Source organism: Dioscorea cayenensis, chromosome 16 (assembly GCF_009730915.1).
Source record: "Dioscorea cayenensis subsp. rotundata cultivar TDr96_F1 chromosome 16, TDr96_F1_v2_PseudoChromosome.rev07_lg8_w22 25.fasta, whole genome shotgun sequence".
NCBI classification, from domain to species: domain Eukaryota; kingdom Viridiplantae; phylum Streptophyta; class Magnoliopsida; order Dioscoreales; family Dioscoreaceae; genus Dioscorea; species Dioscorea cayenensis.
Window position 1 is genome coordinate 249067 of NC_052486.1, and position 17901 is coordinate 266967.

The window sequence follows — 17901 nt, forward strand, 5'->3', positions numbered from 1 at the left end:
AAAGAAGATCAATATTCTCCCGAGCAACGGTGAAAAACTGGGGTTTATAGAGATTTAATTACAATTAATTAGAGTATTATGCGCGTTGCTATTTTCCATTAAAGTCCTCATCTTTGAATTAAATACCCAAGTTATCCTTGCTGAAAATTTACTTTTAAAGGGATACTTAATTGAAAAATAACTTTCATCTTTTTAAATTTTTTGGCATATTATGAATTGGTCCACATTTTCATATTATATATATAATTGCGGAAGAGAAGTTTCTTGGAGATGTTAAGGTTGAACAGTTTATTTCCATCATGATTTATGGTTTCAATTAAAATATTGTGCATTCTATTTTTCACAGTATTATTATTTATAAATATAATAAGGGGGTGTTTGGATGTCAAGAGTAGAGTGGGAGTACATGCAATCCCTTGTTTGGGTGTCCATCAATAGGAGTGAGAGGGGATTGTGGAGAGAGTGGGACTCATCCATGTGAGTGAGTCTCAATCACCATGTTTTTGGGGGGATTGCCCAATCCTGGATATAGAAAAAACTTATATGCCCCTAGGTTTACAAATATTTATTTTGATAATTAATTAGTTAAATTTTTTTGAGTGTGTTACACAAATATAATTAAAAATATCTTATTATAGTTAATACCATTAATTATTATCTAATTAATAATATTAATATTTAAATATAATACTTATAAAAAAATTATAGTATTATAAAATTAAATAGTTATTTTTTTACAATTAATTAGTTAAATTTTTTGAATGTGTTAAACAAATATAATTAAAAAAATATCTCATTATAGTTAATACCATTAATAACTAGCTAATTAATAATATTAATATTTAAATATAATATTTATAACAAAAATTATAGTATTATCAATGTAAATAGTTATTTTTTTATAATTAATTAGTTAGATTTTTTTCAATGTTTTTAAAAAAATTATAATTAAAAAAATAATTCAAGTATATTTAACATCTGTTAATTAATATCTAATTAATGATATTAACATCTCATCCCAAAAAAATTAGATTGAAATTATAGTATACCAAAAATTAAATATTTATTTTTTTCATAATTTAAAAATATATATAATTAAAAATAAGTCATTATTATGTATACAATATCATTTATATGGATGACGGTCATAATTGTCATTTTATCATATTCATTTTTTTTACTTTTCCCATTCCCAATAAATTACACTCTCCAAACCTTACCAACCAAACACATTCTTCATTCTCACTCCTCCTCCATTACCCCTCATGTCACTCCCAATCCACTCCTCCCCCAATCCACTCTTGGCATCCAAACACCCCCTAATACTGTTGCCTAAATAGTGTACAACTATTAGATTAAAATCCAACCGTTGATATACCATTCGTAAATGATGCGTGCTTTTTCTATATTTTTTTTACTAATGACACAAGCGCAGTCAAAAAACATGAAAGCGTATTAATTGCGATGAGTTAATAATTCTTACAGAGAAACCCTCTATATCATACAATTTTGAAGAAAAAAAGAAACACTGTTTTTCTCACAAGGACCCGCATCATTACTAACTCTAGTTTAATAATCTCTTACGGATAATTCTTTTATGCCATACAATTTTAGAAAGGGAAAACACTGTTTTTCTCACACTGGATCCCTATTATGATCAACAAATAATATTAATAAACAATACCATAGAAATCCATCCTTAGCTCTTTGTGGTTTTTCAAATTTTTTTTGGACAAACAGTAGTTTTTCAAAAAAAATTTAACAAAATTGACAAGCAAACAACAAAACAAAAGATAAATCAGGTATGAAGGTACATCAATTATGATGGTTTGACTAATGTCATAGGGATAAACTCCTGCCATGCAGCTCTAGAGGGGAGAACGAAAGATATTTTTAATATAGAACTTTCACAGGAGACTCCGAAAGTGAATTGTAATTTGAGAGACTTGATATTTAATTTCAGTAATTAATTATTTACATAAATTTATGTTTGGAGTTACAATCTTATGGTCCAACAACTTTAAAAAATTGACTGATTTGATATAATAATAAAAAAAAAGTTCCCATTACTTTTTGGTATATATTTTTTTATTAAATTTGAGGCCATAATAAGGCCACGTGGCAAAGAATGATTTGTATTTAAGAAAGCTAAACAAAGTGACGAAGTATTATTTGTCGATTAGCACCACCATTATCAAATTAATTTTAAAATCATTAAAAATCATATGTAATTTAATATCATAATGTCTTATGAAATTGCATTATTTTTATTATAATATCACTTTCACTTCTTTTTATAGTGCCATGATTAACAATTGGAACTTAGCGAAACAATGCTCCCACAAATTTTGATTTTTTTAATTATAAAAACAGAAAATGCATCATCATCATTATTATTATTTATCAAAATACAGATATATCACATGTCAAAAATACACACAAATATTAAATTACTATTTTAAAAATATTTATACTCTCATTTTATATGAATTAAAATTTGAACTGATTTTCTCAGCTAAACAAAAACATCTTACATAAAAAATCAGGTGGTAATAGATGAGATCATTGGCATAAATTTTATTATTTAAAATATGTATATTTGTCAGAAACTTAAGTAAAAATAAAAATTAATAAAATGAAAGAATAAAAATTTCCAAAATAATAAGGGGCTAAAATTCATAATTTAAAGTAACGGAAACCTCCAACGGTCTCTCCATTGAAAGTCTTCCCGCGTTTTTTTAGCAATGAATTTACCAAATGTTTGTTTGATTGTAGAAAATAATTGAAACGAAAAACCAAAAAAACATAATGAGTGCAAGATTTGTTTTCTTGTGTTTGTTTCAGTGAAAAAAAAAATCAGCTTGAAAAACAACACATCTCTCAGATTATTATCATCAAAGTTTTGTTGTTTTGTTTCCACATTTGTATATAAAGCAATTCATGTGTTCTTGACTGTTTCATAGTTTGAATTTTATTTGTTTATGCTGCCGAATTTGAAAATTTCATCCTATGAATCAGTTTGTTTTCATTTATATATATATATATATATACATTATAAAGGCTTGCAAGTTTGTGCCTTTGAGGTGTTTGAGAAATGGCTTCTTTTGCAATGGATGAGTTTTTGGGAGATGGAGAACTAAAAGGATTGATCCCAAAGCTTCTTTCATGTGGATGGGATGATGTTCCGACGATCAAAATGATGAATTCCGAAGACATGGATCATTTGCACCTAACACAGCAACAAAAGGTTCGGAGTTTCGTTTCTCCAATTCTATGTTTCATGAATGTTTTGATATTGTTTATCATGATGATTAAGATTCAATAATTCTTTTATCTAGGATGCATTGGAGCTAAGATCATACCTGCATGATCGAGCTTTAATGGAATATGCTGATAGGCTTGAAGCATCAGGCAAATCTCTGGTTGAGCTTTTAAGCACAAACACGGTAGTTCTTTCTTCGCAATTTGGTATGAAAAGAGGCCATGTTGTACGTTTTGTCGATCGAGCCAGTGCTTGTAGGATTTCAATGCCTCCTAATTCTACTCTTCCTGCTCGACAAAAGAGCATTCCTGTTGTCAGTAAAAATGAAGTCTTTGACAGATCTATAACTCCACGAAGGATGCAAATGGCTCGATCACCATTAAGAGGGAGCTCAAAGTATGAAATGTCGATCGAGCAATCTGAGTTGGATTATAAGATTAAAGAAGGGTATGTTTTCAAAGGAGTTGTCGCCGCAGAGCCAGCTGAGCCTTGGCTTTGTGGCTGCATTCAGCCTCCTCCAATTGCTGATGATGTTGCACCATATGGATCGATAGAGAATATTTCTGTGCAGAAGCTTGCACCTGAATATAAAGTCGGAATGGAAAGGTTAGTGATCGCGAAGGCACCACCAATGAAAGCCTCAGATTTATGGCGCAATAAACCCACTATTCTACTGTGTATTAGACGGCCCGGGTACTAATTTATCTGTGTTTGTTAGCGTTTGTTATCGATGTTTTCTTGCATTCTCTGATGGCTGTGAATTCAGGTGTATAATGTGTAGAGCAGAGGCTCATCAATTGTATGCGAGGAAGCCGATATTTGATGTTCTCGGCGTTCAACTTATTGCTGTTCTGCATGAACAAATAGAGTCTGAGGTGATGTTTTCTGCCTTTCTACCGTATCATTGCCGCCTTTTTCTGTTGATCGATGGAATAAAGATGTGTGTTTCTGTTCTTATAGGTTAAAGATTTCTGGCCACGGTACTGGGGCGGGACTGTTATTCTTGACCGAAATTTGGATTTCTACAGAGCTCTGGGAGGTGGAGAATTGCTTAAAGACAAGTTTGTCTCCGGCTTTCTACTTAATCGCCGTGCTATTGGAAATTATCGACGTGCAAGAGCCACTGGATTAGAGTATAATTACACAGGGGAAGGTGAAATCAAGGGTGGGCTTTTTGTAGTTGCAAGTGGAAGAAGAGGTATTGCGTATCAGTTCATCGAAAGGAATTTCGGTGATTGGGCACCTGTTTCTGAAGTCATCGAAATTTGCAGTAGGATACAGGTATTTATTTCTTGTTAACACGGCTAATTCATACATACATAAATCGACTTTTAGCATTTTCTTTTATCTGCAGAATCTGTTCCCGAATCAAGAGGAATCGAACACTGCAAGCTTCAGCTTGGCGTGATTAAGATTAAAGTTCTTAAATACGTTAATGTATGCTTTGAACGTCTTTTATTTTTCTTCGTGAAAATTGAAGTAAAAGAATCTAATTGTGCAAGGATATCAACTTCGACAGTATGATACTTTCATTGCCAAGAGAAGCTGATTGTTGGTTTCGTGATCAATCAAGGTACAAAATCGATGTTGTATTATGGCTTTTTCCATAGACTTTACTTATTCTGAGAAAGAATTGTTCAAATTACGGTCAATGATTTGTAAATTTGTGATATTAAACGTGTTTTGGATCCAATGCACGAAGAAGTTACAAACCGAATTCTTCCATTCATTGGGGGAAAACATCAGTTAGATGTTACATAGTCAATCCATAGACAGAGATGCAATGCCAAAAGATGCCAGCCCGGTTCGAAAAAAACCAGGCACTACATGCACAAACATACAATAGAAAACATTCTTCATCGTATTGACTCATCAACAACTCTGAAAAATTTCTTGCCCTGACCTTATACAACTATGTCGACAAAATTTTCATGGATTGAATTTCTCGTTTCGTTAGAAAACTGCAGATATGTTTGATGCTACATTTGTCCTTTCTCTGTGTGTTTCTGATAGTAATATTTTTTTGGACTACATAAACCAGCCAATCCCTTTCTGTAATTTCCTGGAAAGCGATTGATGCTAAATGCCGGCTTTCGAAAGAAAAATCCATAGAGAAACATTTGATGATCTCAGCATAGACCCAATCTTTAAAAAAAAAAAGTAGCTTCTGCTGATTGATCACTTGCTTCTCAGGAATGGTATAATCAGCAGAAACCAACAATTTTCATCGCCGAAATCCCGATCAGTGTTTGGACACATCAACAAGAACAAAGTCTCAAGAATCTTCCTTTCAAACTTGTACTCATTGGTTACTTTCTTTCAGAAATATTATTGTCGGCAGAAACCAACAATTGCATCGATGAAATCCCAATTAGTGTCTGAACAGATCTCAGGAAAAAAAAAGCATCACCAAAAATCTCCACAGGAACAAATGCCATTGCTGAATTTATGGAACCGAACAGCATCTCTAACAAGAATCTCCCTTCCGGCTATCTTCGATATAAACTTGGTTGCATTATGACAATCACTGCAAACCCGTAGGTTCTTAACCACTCTTATTGGCAAACCTTGAGGTATAACAAGTAATCCAAACGTGATAGCAAGCTTCTCACTGTGGTGGCTAAGCATGTCTAGCTTATCAGCCTCAGTTACATCATGCAGAACCGAAGCCATGTCTGGTTTGTATCCTTCTTCGATCATCTTAGAATTGAGTTTCTCTAGTTCAGCATATATCTTATCTGAATCCGGGTGAGATTGATCATCAGCTGAGAAAATATGAACCTTATTATTGTACTTGATCCAACTGCAACCGGGTTCCTTCTTCACCCTCTTATCTCTCATCCCTCGCCGCAACTTTGCTACCTCATTCCATTCTCCTCGCAAAGCATGCATACTTGAAAGTAACACATAGCTAGCAGGGTTTTGTGGGTCCAATTGGAGTAAAGATTCGGCCGCCCATTTTCCAATTTCCATGTTCTTGTGAACTCTGCATGAACTTAACAGTGTCGCCCATCCTATCGCATCAGGGCGACATGGCATCTCCTTTATAAAATTTTCGGCATCCTTTAACTTTCCTGATCTGCTAAATAGATCAATCATACATGTATAATGATCGGCCATCGGGACAATACCATGATCATCAACCATGGACTTGAAGTAGCTACGTCCTTTCTCCAGTAGCCCTGCTCTACTACAAGCAGAAAGAACACCGATGAATGTGACTCCATCCGGCTTCACTCCATGATCTAACATCCTCTCAAACAATTCAATTGTTTCTTTTGCTTTCCCAAACTGTGCATAGCCTGACACTAGCGCTGTCCATGAAACCTGATCCCTTATGAGCATTTCATTGAATAACTGGTGTGACTCTTCGATGCTTCCACATTTACCATACAGAGTAACAATGGCATTCGATACAGTAATGAATGAAATAAGTCCTGAAACTATAGCTTGACAGTGAAATTGTGCACCTTCTTCCAAGCTTGCGAGATTCGCACAAGAACTGATCACACTTCCAAGTGTAAAATCATCTGGATCAACGCCATTCCTCTGCATTTCGCAGAAAATTCTCACGGCTTCCTCACTATAACCATTCTGACCATAACCCACTATCATCGCTGTCCAAGAAACAATGTTTTTATGTGGCATTTGACTGAAAACTATTTCTGCGGACCTTAAGAACCTGCACTTTGAATACATATCAACTAGAGCACTGCCGACAAAGATATTGTCATCGTAGCAAGTCCTGATTATAAAAGCATGAATCTGTTTGCCTTGTTCCAGTGCCAACAGACCACCACAAGCAGTCAACACACTTCCAAACGTATACTGATCAATGCCGACACCTTCGAGTCTCATCTCTCTAAACACACCAATCGCTTCCTCTTCCAACCCATTTTGAGCAAGACCGGTCACCATCGTCGTCCACGAAATTGAATCCCTCTCAACCATTCCTCTAAACAACCGTTTTGAATCCTCAACCAAACCACACCTAAGGAAACCTGTAATCATAGTATTATACACGACAACATTCTTCTCCTCCAATTCATCGAAAACCTGTTTAGCTTCACGCACAAATCCCGCCTTTGAGTACATATCCACCAAAGGACTACCTACAAATACATAAGAACCAAACCCATACTTTACAATTTGGCAATGAAATTGCCTTCCCAAGCATATCAAAGATGACGAAGAAGCCAATATAAGCAGAGTCGAGAACGTGATCCGGTTAGGAGCCACTCGGGCTTCTCTCAACATAAGACGGTAAGCCCCAACGGCATCACCTAAAGATCCACGGCACGCATAACCTGAGATAAGCAAATTCCACGAAACACCGTCCTTTAAAGGCATACATTTAAATATCTCAACCATATCGGAAAGTCGACCGGACTTAGAGTAAACCGAGAGAATGGCATTAAAAGAGAAAAGGTTTGGTTGGGGAATTCGGTCGAACACTTTGCGGGCATAGAGAAAGTGACCGGCTTTGCAATAGGAGGTGATGAGGTTGTTGGAGAGGAAGGTGTCCTTGAATTGGAAGGCTTTGATGATAAGGCAATGGAGTTTCTTGAGATGGTTTTGGTTCTTGGATTCAGAGCAGAGCTTGAGGAGCTTGGAATAGTGGTTTGAGAGAGAGGCCATGGCGGGAAGAAGAAGAAAAAAGCAAGCAAAAGTTAGTTTTTTTAGTTTGGGCTCTTTTTAGAGTGAAATTAAGATTTGGTCCCCCTGAATTTTAGAAAAGAGGTTTTACATTTGCAGTGAAATGACTCTTTGTAATAAGTGAGAAAGTGGAGGGTATGAAGGTCATTTCATACTTGATGGGCTTTTCCGTAATTTTATTTGTGAGTAGGGATTAGGAATACTTGGTTTGAAGTGGAATTAGCTTTTAACCCCTTAAGTTATCCAAAATTAGATACAAGTTTTTGTTTGGAGTGAAAACACCCTTTGAAAAATTTTTCTAATTAATATTTATTTTTATTTTTGTTCAGCTGTTAAGATAGCAGGGTCATACACAATCCTCGACATAGTAAGTGAGGCCAGGACTTGCGCTTATATATCTGCATCCACAAATTAAATACTCACCACTTGTGTTAATTTTTATTTTATTATAATAAATTAAACAAGATTAATTTTTTTTTCAATATATATAAAGAGGTTTTTTTTAATATTTAATATTAAATAATATATTTTAATAGTATATATAGAATAGAAACGCACATATGAAAATAAATTGAATTTTAGGAAAATATGCCATATTTAATTTTATTGAGAGTAATAAAAATAATTGGTTGAAACAATTAGTTGAATTTTTAAGAGTATACAAGAGAAGAAAACAATATAACAATTTTGTTATTTTTTAAAGAGTTACAAATTCAATGAACTTGACATAGAAACAAACTTTCTTCAGTTTCAACCCATTAAATTGGACATTTATTTGATGATGCAAGCAACAGTAAAAAAATTTTAGAAATTTGAAACCAAATATGATCATTTAAATTCACAGAAAGAAAGCCTGCAGAATTAAATGAAGAACCAAAATGATACAACTTGAGTTCTGACAATATATATTGATAACCAAAAGCAGGAATTGTCTATCCAGTAAAATCAACACAACAAAAATAACATTAGCTGCAATAAAGTCTGCAAATTTTGATCTCCCAAATTCATAATCCATCAGTTGTACTTCATCAAGATATAATTCACATAATAGTATTTTAACAGAGAGGATCGGTAAGAATATTATTCGAGGGAGATTTCATCTTAGGATTAAAGGTTTGTGGAGAGCGAAACGATGACAGAATGTAAGATCGATACTCATTGACCAAGCAACTTCGAATCGCAAGCAACAATCTTCACCCTCCCGACGGTTTCTTGGCATTCATCGCTCTTAAAAGTTGCATCCTGCAATATGAAGGTCCACACGTTGTCGCAGAACCTGTAGGTGTGCAGGTGCCCCTGAAGAAAAAGATAAAATGAAATCAAGGCCGTAATATTTACGGTCATCAGTGAGGAACTATGAACAAGAAGAGGAATACTGTTACAAGGTATACATGCATAAAATACTTTAATTACTCTTTATTTAGATCAAGAACCATAAACTGACTTCTTATCAATGCGAAAACAAGACAAGTAAAATTAGCCAAGCAAATTCAAATGGCTGCCAAATAAGTAAAGCTTTTATAGTTGTCACAGAAGAAAAAATATTCAACTAAATGAAGTTCAGAATTTTCAACTCTATACATAGTTCAAGATGAAACATGAATTCGACAATCTGATTAGCATCAAAGCAGGCTACAGAAGTTCTTATTGAAGTTTGTCATTGTAAAATGTTAAATAGGAAAAAAGTAGACGGAAAAATTTATTTTGCCAACTAAAAAACCATTCACACATGCTAAGAATTAGGACAAGATAAATACGTTTTTCAGCAAGAAATGTGATAAATGCAAATGCTAACCTTGATAGCAACCTTGCTCTTCACTTGTGTCTCCAAAGCTTCTGTCATAGACTAGACGATAAATTTCAAGATATGTCAGTGATTAATTGAGAGTATGAAACTTGGCTCATGATTGTGAAACATCATTTTTAAAGTTTGAATATTCTCTAACCTTGTCAAATTGCACAAGGACTTGGATAGCAAGCTCTGGACTAAGAGTTCCATTTGAGACCATCTCATCCAAGGTTTCTGTCAAGCACATGCCAATCGTGGACCTTCGGTACAGTTCAAATGTCGCCATCACTACATTCATGGATTGATCAAAGTTCATCAAATATCAAAAATTGCAACTTAGAAAAAATGAAAGAAAAAAATTATTGAAAAGAAACAAAAACTGAAAAATCTCCTGCTATAGAATTACTGGATTTTCAATTTTTAGGGATTGCATAGGGTAACAGGATGTCATAAAATATCAGAAGAAAAAAATTGGGAAATAATCAAAACAAATACATTGCATGAGTGACACCAATATGAATAATAACAAAATACTAAGTAAACAGCCGGGGCCAGCCTTTACCGTTAGTATTTGTCTCACATTCACATTTTGTCCTACACAAGTGCACCATGATCTAATAAGCCAGTAAAAGCACATTATATTTGTATTCCAGTAAAATTATATGTTCTACAGAATTGATATGTACACAAATTCTAACACATTTCAGGGAAAAACCATATGGGAATAGTTTTTGCAGAAACTATGTGCATGGATATAATTTAGGTGCTCCTGTTACAAAACAAAAAAAAGTTAGGCCACAATTAGAAGACCCACTTGCTTCTTATAAAAGAATCCAAAAAAATATATTTAACTGAAGTTTTTCTACAAATTTAGACGCCAGCAATTACACATTAAATAATATATATTTTCTTCTATCTTAAGAATGATCACTTAGATTTTGCAGGAAAGCTCATCTCCTGCATAAGAATATGATCTTGTTAGAGATCTAGCAACAATTGCTGAAGCAAGGAACACATCTACATATATTAGAAATATTTATATATTAGGGTTGTGCTCCAGAGTTGATTCATCTTTACTATTTGTCAATAATAAAGGATAATCCAAAGAATTTAACTTTGAATGACACATTGGATCTAAATAAAATGAACTTGAGTAAACAAATTTTGAACTGCCAGACCTACACAAAGGTCAATGAATTGAAGGTAAACAAATCCTGGATTAGATCAAAAGTCAGTCACCTAGAGTAATATGAAAACAGATATAAGGGGAGGACTAACAGAACAGAGGATCGAAGAATTAAAAATAATAACAAATTAGGCAAAATAGAGGAGCTATAAATTTAATTACTCAAGATGACAATAAATTTCTTGGATAATAAGGAGAAAAAATTGTACAACAAGCTCATCTAAAAAAAAAAAAAATACTTATTGGAGGGTAGTGGATGGCCATCATACCATACATGAATTACTCTGAGATTCAGAATTATAGGACATGAAAACTTCAACTTAAATTATGTGCTTTGGTCATGAGTATCACATTATTCACTAATCTCATAGCAACCAGTGAATGGAATGAAAAAGTAGCACCCTTTCATATTTTGTTCAGGATAACAATCCAAATTGCATCTCCTGGTTAAATAGAAGGAAACTTTCTTATTCCACACATATCCTGTTTTTCACTAATCTCAAAAAGATGGTCATAAGAGAAGCTCCTCTTCCAAGTTTCATCCAAATAACAATCCAAATTGCATTTCCTAGGACACATATAAGGACACTAATTTAATTTCCTCACATTTCACTGCACTGATTCGTAAAAGAAACAAAGGAACGAGCTTTCTTCATCATAAACAAAAATCTCTAACAAAGAAACCAAAAAATTCGAAATTTTTTCACATAAACCTTGAATTCCAACGGTAAAACACCTCAATTAAACATCAATTAGCTCCGGAATCAAAAAACGAATCAACCACTAAATAAATCATGGCAAAAAGGAAAAATTAGGGTTCCAACGATTCCATACATCAAAGAAACGCAGAGAGAGGATGACCTGCGAGCGATTGGCAATCGGAGGAGGCCGAGGAGCAAGAGCAAAGCGAGCTCCGCTGAGAGCGCGAAGGAAGAGGGATTCGCTTATATAGGATTTGGGGGTTCTAATGGAGATCCCTCGCATTTACAAAGGGGCTCTTTATACGCCGACATAGATATTCATCCCAGTAAATGACCATAATACCCTTCTTCTTTTTAACTGCTTGGATTTTGTTTTAGTTGTTGATCTGTGGGCATTTTTGTCAATTTTGTTTTATTTTTAATAATTAATTGAATTAATGTTTAAAATTAAAGAATAAAAATATTTATTTTCTTTTTTTTTGTTGCAGTTATTTTTTTATTTTTTTAAATTTTTTTATTTTACATAATATAAATATCTATGAGATAAAGGACAAAATAGTTATTTATATAATTTTATATAATGACCAAATTTTTTTCATTCACATTAACATTTGAGGTCAATGTGATCAATAATTAAAAAACAAACACATTAGAATTGAGAGTATTTTCCTTCAAATATTACTATAATATTATTTAGTGAATTATTCCTTGAAGAAATTAAAATTTTTTTCCCAACTTTATAATTAAAAATGATTAGCTTGAATTAGAGTGAAAAATCTAAAAAGAATAATAAATTATTTTATTTTTAAGATTGTTGTGAAAAATAAAAATACTGAAAATACAAAATAATAAAATTGAGGATTTAATTGGAGCTATACAAGCAAAGATTACAATTAAAAGAAAACTTAAGTTATGAAAAACAAAGTTTAAAATATATATATATATATATATATAAAAATTCAATGACAAGAATAGCATAAAAATATGAAAATTATAAACAGAGACTTTGATGTCAACCATACAACAATGTTTCAAATCATATAGAAAAAGACATGGAATTACAATCCATTCCAATGATTTGAAATTTCTATATATTTCAAATCACACAAAAACCAAACATTTTTTAACATATATATATATATATATATATATAAACAAAGCTCAAAATGAGTGTAATAAAAGCAATGAACTTTCAAGTCATCAATCCATTGAATTCTCAAACCTTCCAATAAATAAATGATAAGAAAATGGAAGAATAAAGTAATGAGGAAAGATACCTGAAATTTTATTTACTTTAAAGCATCACTGCTCATGAAAAAGAAAAGACTCAAAAGAACAACTCTGATAACATGAAGTGTGCTTGATAAAAGTTTAAGCAAAGTTTTCCTTTACAGCAGATAAGGAACCTCTCTTTTAAGTCAGCTTTGAAATAAAGCAACATGAACATATCTTTGTTTGGAGAACAAAAACATTGCATGATTCAAAGCAATTGACATAGATTAACAATTACTGAATTACCTAAACATGCATTTCCAAAGCATACAGCAATCACCTGAGAATTTTTACATAAAAAACTGTACATGCATTCCAGATGTTCTGTTATATCATGTTTTCGGCATTTCAATGGCATGAGAATGCATCTTCCTGGAAACACTGATCAGAATCGGTACATATACACGAATGCCCTGCTTGAACAGGACTTGGAAAATGATCATCTTTCAAGGAATTTCCTTACTGTCCCTTCCTGCTCCAACTAGTAACTCCATTTCGGTACTCTAAATTAAAATCAGAATGAATTACCACTTTCTAATGCAAGTAAGCATGCCTTAACGCAAATCATGTTATAGAGAATTTATTGATTAATATATTAAAGCATAGATAGTGGACAGAGATTGGAAGTTCTAAACCCTTTTAGTTCCATTGTGATGGTCGAACATGCACAAAAAGTTAGATCGCCTAGCAAAATGTTCACAATTAATGGAAGGTGTCTAAGTAACAGCTTATATTTCCGAAGGGTGAATTATGGGTTTCTCATGCTGCAAAAAACATTGACATATCTGATACATGTATGTCCTGTAAACCAATGAAAGTTTAAATAGGTAAGAACATGTAATGTTATTTATACTAAGGCATGATTTATACAATAACATGACCATTAAGTCACATAAAGGCCATGGAGAACCTTCATTGCAGCATAAAAAAAGATCAAAGAAGTATGCCTAAGAAACAAAGTACACCACAGCATTTGCATGATAATCCTTGTCTCCTAACGATGTGATACTATCAAGAGTAAATTGGTAACTATTGATTATCAGTAGAAATACGCCAGAAAACAGAATAACCATTAAGCCTAGTCACCACTAAAATCTTTATCTCCACACAGCCTTATACCGCCCACAGTTTCCTGTATTGAAAACTATATCCTACACTATAACACGGTATTTGACTTGGCAAGTAGCAGCATGTCCTTTTGGAAAGCGATGTGGTGGAATGGATTACTAAATGAGCAACTAGTATTAGATTAAAATACATTAATTTCATGATGACAAAAATCCAAAGGAATCCAAGAACTAACTTCATACACTAATGGAGCATCCAAGATTTGGCTATGCCTCAGTTTAGACGTGTGTTTTCAGTTGTTCTCATCCAAAGGATGGAGACAACCGATGAACATATTTTAAAGTAATTTTTAGATGTGCTAAAAATTGTGAGATTACAAGGCATGTAAAATAAGCGCATGGAATGAAGGTGTTGAAAAAAGCTAACACTCTTTCAAAGAATAAAGATATGCATTCGACAGTATCTGATGACAACACTTCTGGGACTTTAGAACAACACAAGCACCAATTCTATTCCATATGCACATGGTGATCTCTTGCAATAAGTATTAATTTCTTAATGCCAGAACACTTTGATTCCACTAATTCCTATTAAAGTTGCAAAAACTCCCCAAAAGGAAAACCATAAATATTGAATACAGTGAGTTTCAAGCATCAAAAACACTACAAGCAACACACGCAACAAATCAATCAAATTATTAGAACAACAAATTTGTTTTAAGGACACACGCAAAATGCATAAAAAATGGTATCAACATTCAAGAACCACTTAAATTTCATCTGAAAAACTCCCAGCAATAGCTAAAAAAAACAGCAGATATATGGAGAAAGAAAGAATCTACACATGCTCTAGAATCCGCTCACCATCTCAAAGCAACATAAGATGGAAGGTAAAGATAACAAGCATATAGAAAATGGATTAACCATCAAGAACCGCATGAATTCCATTCAAGGAATCCCCTTCATCAGCTTAAACCAAACAACAAAAGGATGAAAAAAAAGGAAAGGAGATAAATTTACATTTGTTCATTGGTGTATGTATGGGTATGAAGATCAGTTAACAATCCCAAATGACCTCAAATGGATAACATTTCTCAGCAAACATTGATATCACTACCAATTACCTAATTGAAGAAGAGCAAGAGGAAAATCCCAATTATCACAAACTCCAAACAAACCATCATCTTTCTCAAAGAAAACATCTTGCTAAGCATAAGGGGAGCATCTGGAAATCATACCTATCACTCACTGCTCAAACCCTCGCACTCCTCGGCGTCGGTCGGCAGCTCCCGTCTACAAACAGGGCAAGTATTCCTCTCCTTCAGCCATGGGAGAATGCATTCACTGTGATAGCAATGTGAGCACGGCAACATCTTCGCCTCCTCCTCCCCGCCCAACAAGAACTCTTCTTTGCAAACGGCGCAGGACGTGCCCTCCGAGGGCACGACCGAAGGAAGCATCTCAATCACCGACCTCGCCGTTGGCGTGCCGGTTCTCGAGAATCCATCGTGCTGCCTGGAGAGAACCTCGTACTCCGACGCGTAGACAAGCTCGTCGTTCACGGCCAAGAGGACCTCCCAATCGACGTTCTCAACAAGATCCCGATCGGAATCCCGATCATGGCCGACCATCATCGAGAGGACATCCAGCCGGCTGGTGACTTCCTCCCACTCGAATTCCTCATCCCGGCTATCGCTGTCCCCGAGAAAGTTAGGGATTTGGGGACCATCTTCATCCCCTTCCGCATCGGAATCGAAGCCGAAGGCAAGGCCGAGCTGCAGGGGCTCCGGCGAAGAGGGGAAAGCGACGGGGGAGAAGAAATCGTGGTCGAAAGGAAGGAATGGGTCGACGGTGGATGGATTGGGGGCATCGTAGGAGTATTCGTCGTCGGAAAGCGAGGAGAAGAGGAGGAGGTCCACGACTTCCGCCATTGATGAACCGAGAGAGAGAGAGAGAGAGAGAGAGAGAGAGAGAGATGGATGGCTGGCGGGCCGATGTCAGAGAAGAGATGCTTTTATTAGTTTATATTATATATATATATATGAAAATATTAATTATTTATTTTTATTTTTATTTTTTATATTATTATTATTATTAAATAAATAAATCACAGCTCCAGCCTCCACTGAAAAATATAACAGAAATTAAAATAAAAAATTGCATTACCCACTAATGAAGTCTAAAAAAAATAATAAAGTAAATATACAAAGCTAAAAAGATTTTTTTTAAAAAAAAACTAAGTGGTACCCTCCAGACTAAAAAGAAATGCGTCATTCGTTCAGAACTAATTAATGATAAAATATGAGTTTATCTAAAGCTGGGTGTTGAGATGGCAATAATACCCAAATCTGACCCTACCCAACCTGATCCGACCCGAGTTTAATAGGTAAAATCTGATTTGACCGGATTTCGGGTCAGGTTTGAATAAAACCCGACTTGTATGAAACAGGTGCGAGTGCGGGTATGGGAATTCTAATACCCGACCCGTACCCCAATCCGTACCCGACCCAAAATTAAAATTACTAAAATATTTATATAATATATATATATATATACTAATATGTTTGTTTATATGGTTTTCTTTTAATTCCTAATTCTATTAGGAATTTATAATTGAAATAAAAAATAATAATAAGATATTAAAAAAAATGAAAATGAATAAAAGAGAGAGGGAAAAAGAGGGAGTTTGAAGTTTAAAAAAAGAATTTAAATTCAAAAAAAGTGATAAGAATTGAAAAATTAAATTTTTGAAAAAATTCTCACGTGATTGAGGATTTTTCCGGGGTGTTGAGGATTTTTGGGGAACAGATGCTTAAAAGAAAAAAAGGAATGAAAAAAGAAGAGGAAAGAGAATATATATATATATATATTCGTTTGAAATTTAATATATATATATATATGAATAATAATAAAAAAAGAGAGGGAAATTCAAAAATAAATAAATAAATAAAAATAAAATAATAATAAATACAAAAAGGAGATTATGGATAGGGATCGAATTTTTGAATTCAAAAATTTAAAAAAATAATAATAATAAAAAAAGAAAATCTCTCCCGGTAGTTGGAGATTCTTCGGGGTATTGAGGATTTTTGGGAGAGGCGAAAAAAAGAGAGAGAGACAGAAGACGGAAGAAAAAAGGAAAAAAAAGAAAGCGGGGAGAAAATAGAGAGGAGAGACAGAACAGAGGAGAGACAAAGAAGGGAAGAAGAAGAGGAGGAGAAGGAAGAAAAAACAAAGAGAATTTAACAAGTGGACAGGGAAAGAAGAGGTACCATGTTTTCAATCTCGTTATTATATATAATCCTTTGCATGGATTAATAAAAAAAAATATGCATGTGTACATAAATCCTTGCCTGTATTAAAAAAAAACTATGTGCACGTACATATGATTCATGCATGCATTTAAAAAAAAAAAGGAACTCATGCATGTTCATCCTTGCATGCATTCTGTTTTTTTTAGCGTAAAAAAGAATAATAAAAAAGAAACAATGCACGCTCATGCCCTATGCATTTTAAAAGATAAGTAAATGCCTCGCACATGAATGAGCATGAACTTCTCTCTCTCTCTCTCTCTCTCTCTTTTTCTCCCGTGTTTTCTCTTCCTCTCTCGCTGAGCCTGTGGTTGAAGCCGTCGTCAATCGGTGATGGTTGTACGGCCTTGTGGAATCCAGAGATCGACAAACTCTGTGTTAAGGCCGTCATCTCCTACCCCGGCCTCGAGCTCTAATCTTTTGTCCCCCACGGTGATCCAAATTCTCGAAAGCCTCGGGAATAAGATGAACTCCTCCTCCCTAGCGCGAACCGGGTGTTTCGCTTTCTATGCCCCTACAAGAGAATGAAAGAGAATGAACCATCGGTTAAGCCATGATCCCGGTCCCGCGTCGATAGCCTTGTCTAAAAAGATTGAAGATTAGCATGCCGTAATCGAGGATGTAGAACTCGCAGATCATTGTTGTTTTTTTAAAGAG

The 17901-nt window shown here is 34.1% G+C and overlaps 4 protein-coding genes across 6 annotated transcripts; 1 reads left to right on the plus strand and 3 right to left on the minus strand.

Moving 5' to 3' along the window:
- Positions 1-2988: 2988 nt before the first annotated feature.
- Positions 2989-4972, plus strand: LOC120279025. Of its 2 annotated transcripts, XM_039285859.1 has the most exons (6): positions 2989-3247; positions 3339-3955; positions 4029-4137; positions 4223-4543; positions 4617-4699; positions 4782-4972. In XM_039285859.1, exons 1-5 carry the CDS (start codon positions 3095-3097, stop codon positions 4668-4670), a joined length of 1254 nt encoding a protein of 417 aa, XP_039141793.1. In that variant the 5' UTR covers positions 2989-3094; the 3' UTR covers positions 4671-4699; positions 4782-4972. The 2 variants fall into 2 exon arrangements, with proteins under 2 accessions (XP_039141793.1, XP_039141792.1); XM_039285858.1 differs by having other exon boundaries at positions 2990-3247; positions 4617-4972.
- Positions 4966-8045, minus strand: LOC120279024 (putative pentatricopeptide repeat-containing protein At1g68930). Its single transcript, XM_039285857.1, has one exon. The coding sequence runs from the start codon at positions 7898-7900 to the stop codon at positions 5669-5671; it is 2232 nt and encodes a 743-aa protein (XP_039141791.1). The 5' UTR covers positions 7901-8045; the 3' UTR covers positions 4966-5668.
- A 752-nt stretch (positions 8046-8797) lies between these two features.
- On the minus strand, positions 8798-11889 carry LOC120279027 (transcription initiation factor IIA subunit 2). 2 transcript variants are annotated; one of them, XM_039285861.1, is made up of 4 exons: positions 11755-11889; positions 9865-9995; positions 9714-9764; positions 8798-9214 (listed from the first exon to the last, which is right to left on the minus strand). In XM_039285861.1, exons 2-4 carry the CDS (start codon positions 9991-9993, stop codon positions 9074-9076), a joined length of 321 nt encoding a protein of 106 aa, XP_039141795.1. In that variant the 5' UTR covers positions 9994-9995; positions 11755-11889; the 3' UTR covers positions 8798-9073. The 2 variants fall into 2 exon arrangements, with proteins under 2 accessions (XP_039141795.1, XP_039141796.1); XM_039285862.1 differs by having other exon boundaries at positions 11728-11877.
- Positions 11890-14841: 2952 nt separating this feature from the next.
- Positions 14842-15920, minus strand: LOC120279026 (E3 ubiquitin-protein ligase RING1-like). The gene has a single exon (XM_039285860.1). It carries the CDS (start codon positions 15862-15864, stop codon positions 15175-15177), a length of 690 nt encoding a protein of 229 aa, XP_039141794.1. The 5' UTR covers positions 15865-15920; the 3' UTR covers positions 14842-15174.
- Between the last annotated feature and the right edge of the window lie 1981 nt (positions 15921-17901).